Genomic DNA, 889 nt, shown 5'->3' with positions numbered 1-889 from the left:
ATATATATATATATATATAACTATGAAAAGAGCCATCTAATGGACTGCCATAAAACTTGCTATAGTTTGTATCATGATATGCATGGTGTGTACATACATACATTAGACGCTATTAGCAGCTGTTAGACGCCTCTTACGGTATTGATATAGAATTGTATTTATTTTGACTTTATTTATATTATCTGTATTTTTTCATTTAACTAGTATACATATATGTAAATATAAGTCTTCTATCAAAGTTGTTTTAAACTCCAAAGATGTTTCGGCTGCTTTTCTCCAAGCCGGGTAAGGTTATGTCATTCATTCGTGTATTTATATTGTTACAATTTCATTAGATCAAGTTGTCTTCAACGTTTATTGTGGATTATATCGAAATATGCTAATGAATAACAATTATTTAACTGCCATTTTGAGCGAAAAATAGTTTGCAATTCGATAGTTCGTCTACTATTCAATTTAACTAAATTTAATTTAACACACGAAATATGCAAAAGTTTTATTTGTAAAATAAAATTTGTGAGATGTCAATTACTAATCAAGTTTATTTATTCACTTTATTAATCAGATAGCACATGGCAGGAGGATAGACCTGACATTGATGCCCATTCATCAACACAATTTGTTTACAATGCACATCATTCGCTCGCGCTTGACATGCAACGTCAACGATTGCCTATATTCAAAAACAAAGATCATATTATTTACTTGTTGGAGAAATACCAGACATTGGTGTTAGTCGGTGAAACAGGCTGTGGTAAAAGTACACAAATTCCTCAGGTAAAACTCAATCAAATATTTAATGTGTCTTGTTCTATCGCTACACTGAATCGCAGTTTGCACTAAAACTTTTTTTTTCACTTTCATCAAACTCTATATATATATATATATA

At 30.0% G+C, this 889-nt stretch overlaps 1 protein-coding gene across 1 annotated transcript in view; it reads left to right on the top strand.

Moving 5' to 3' along the window:
- Window positions 1-208: 208 nt before the first annotated feature.
- LOC108692442 (probable ATP-dependent RNA helicase DHX35) overlaps window positions 209-889 on the top strand; it is an 18,907-nt gene continuing 18,226 nt past the window's right edge. Inside the window, exons 1-2 of the mRNA XM_018200686.1 lie at window positions 209-285; window positions 566-777. Of these exons, the coding sequence (XP_018056175.1) occupies window positions 258-285; window positions 566-777 (240 nt within the window). The 5' untranslated portion in view covers window positions 209-257. The remainder of the gene's footprint in view (window positions 286-565; window positions 778-889) is intronic.

The sequence above is a fragment of the Atta colombica genome, unplaced genomic scaffold, assembly GCF_001594045.1.
Source record: "Atta colombica isolate Treedump-2 unplaced genomic scaffold, Acol1.0 scaffold70, whole genome shotgun sequence".
NCBI lineage: Eukaryota > Metazoa > Arthropoda > Insecta > Hymenoptera > Formicidae > Atta > Atta colombica.
Note: the sequence above shows the minus strand (reverse complement) of the source record. Positions and strands in the feature narration are given on the sequence as shown.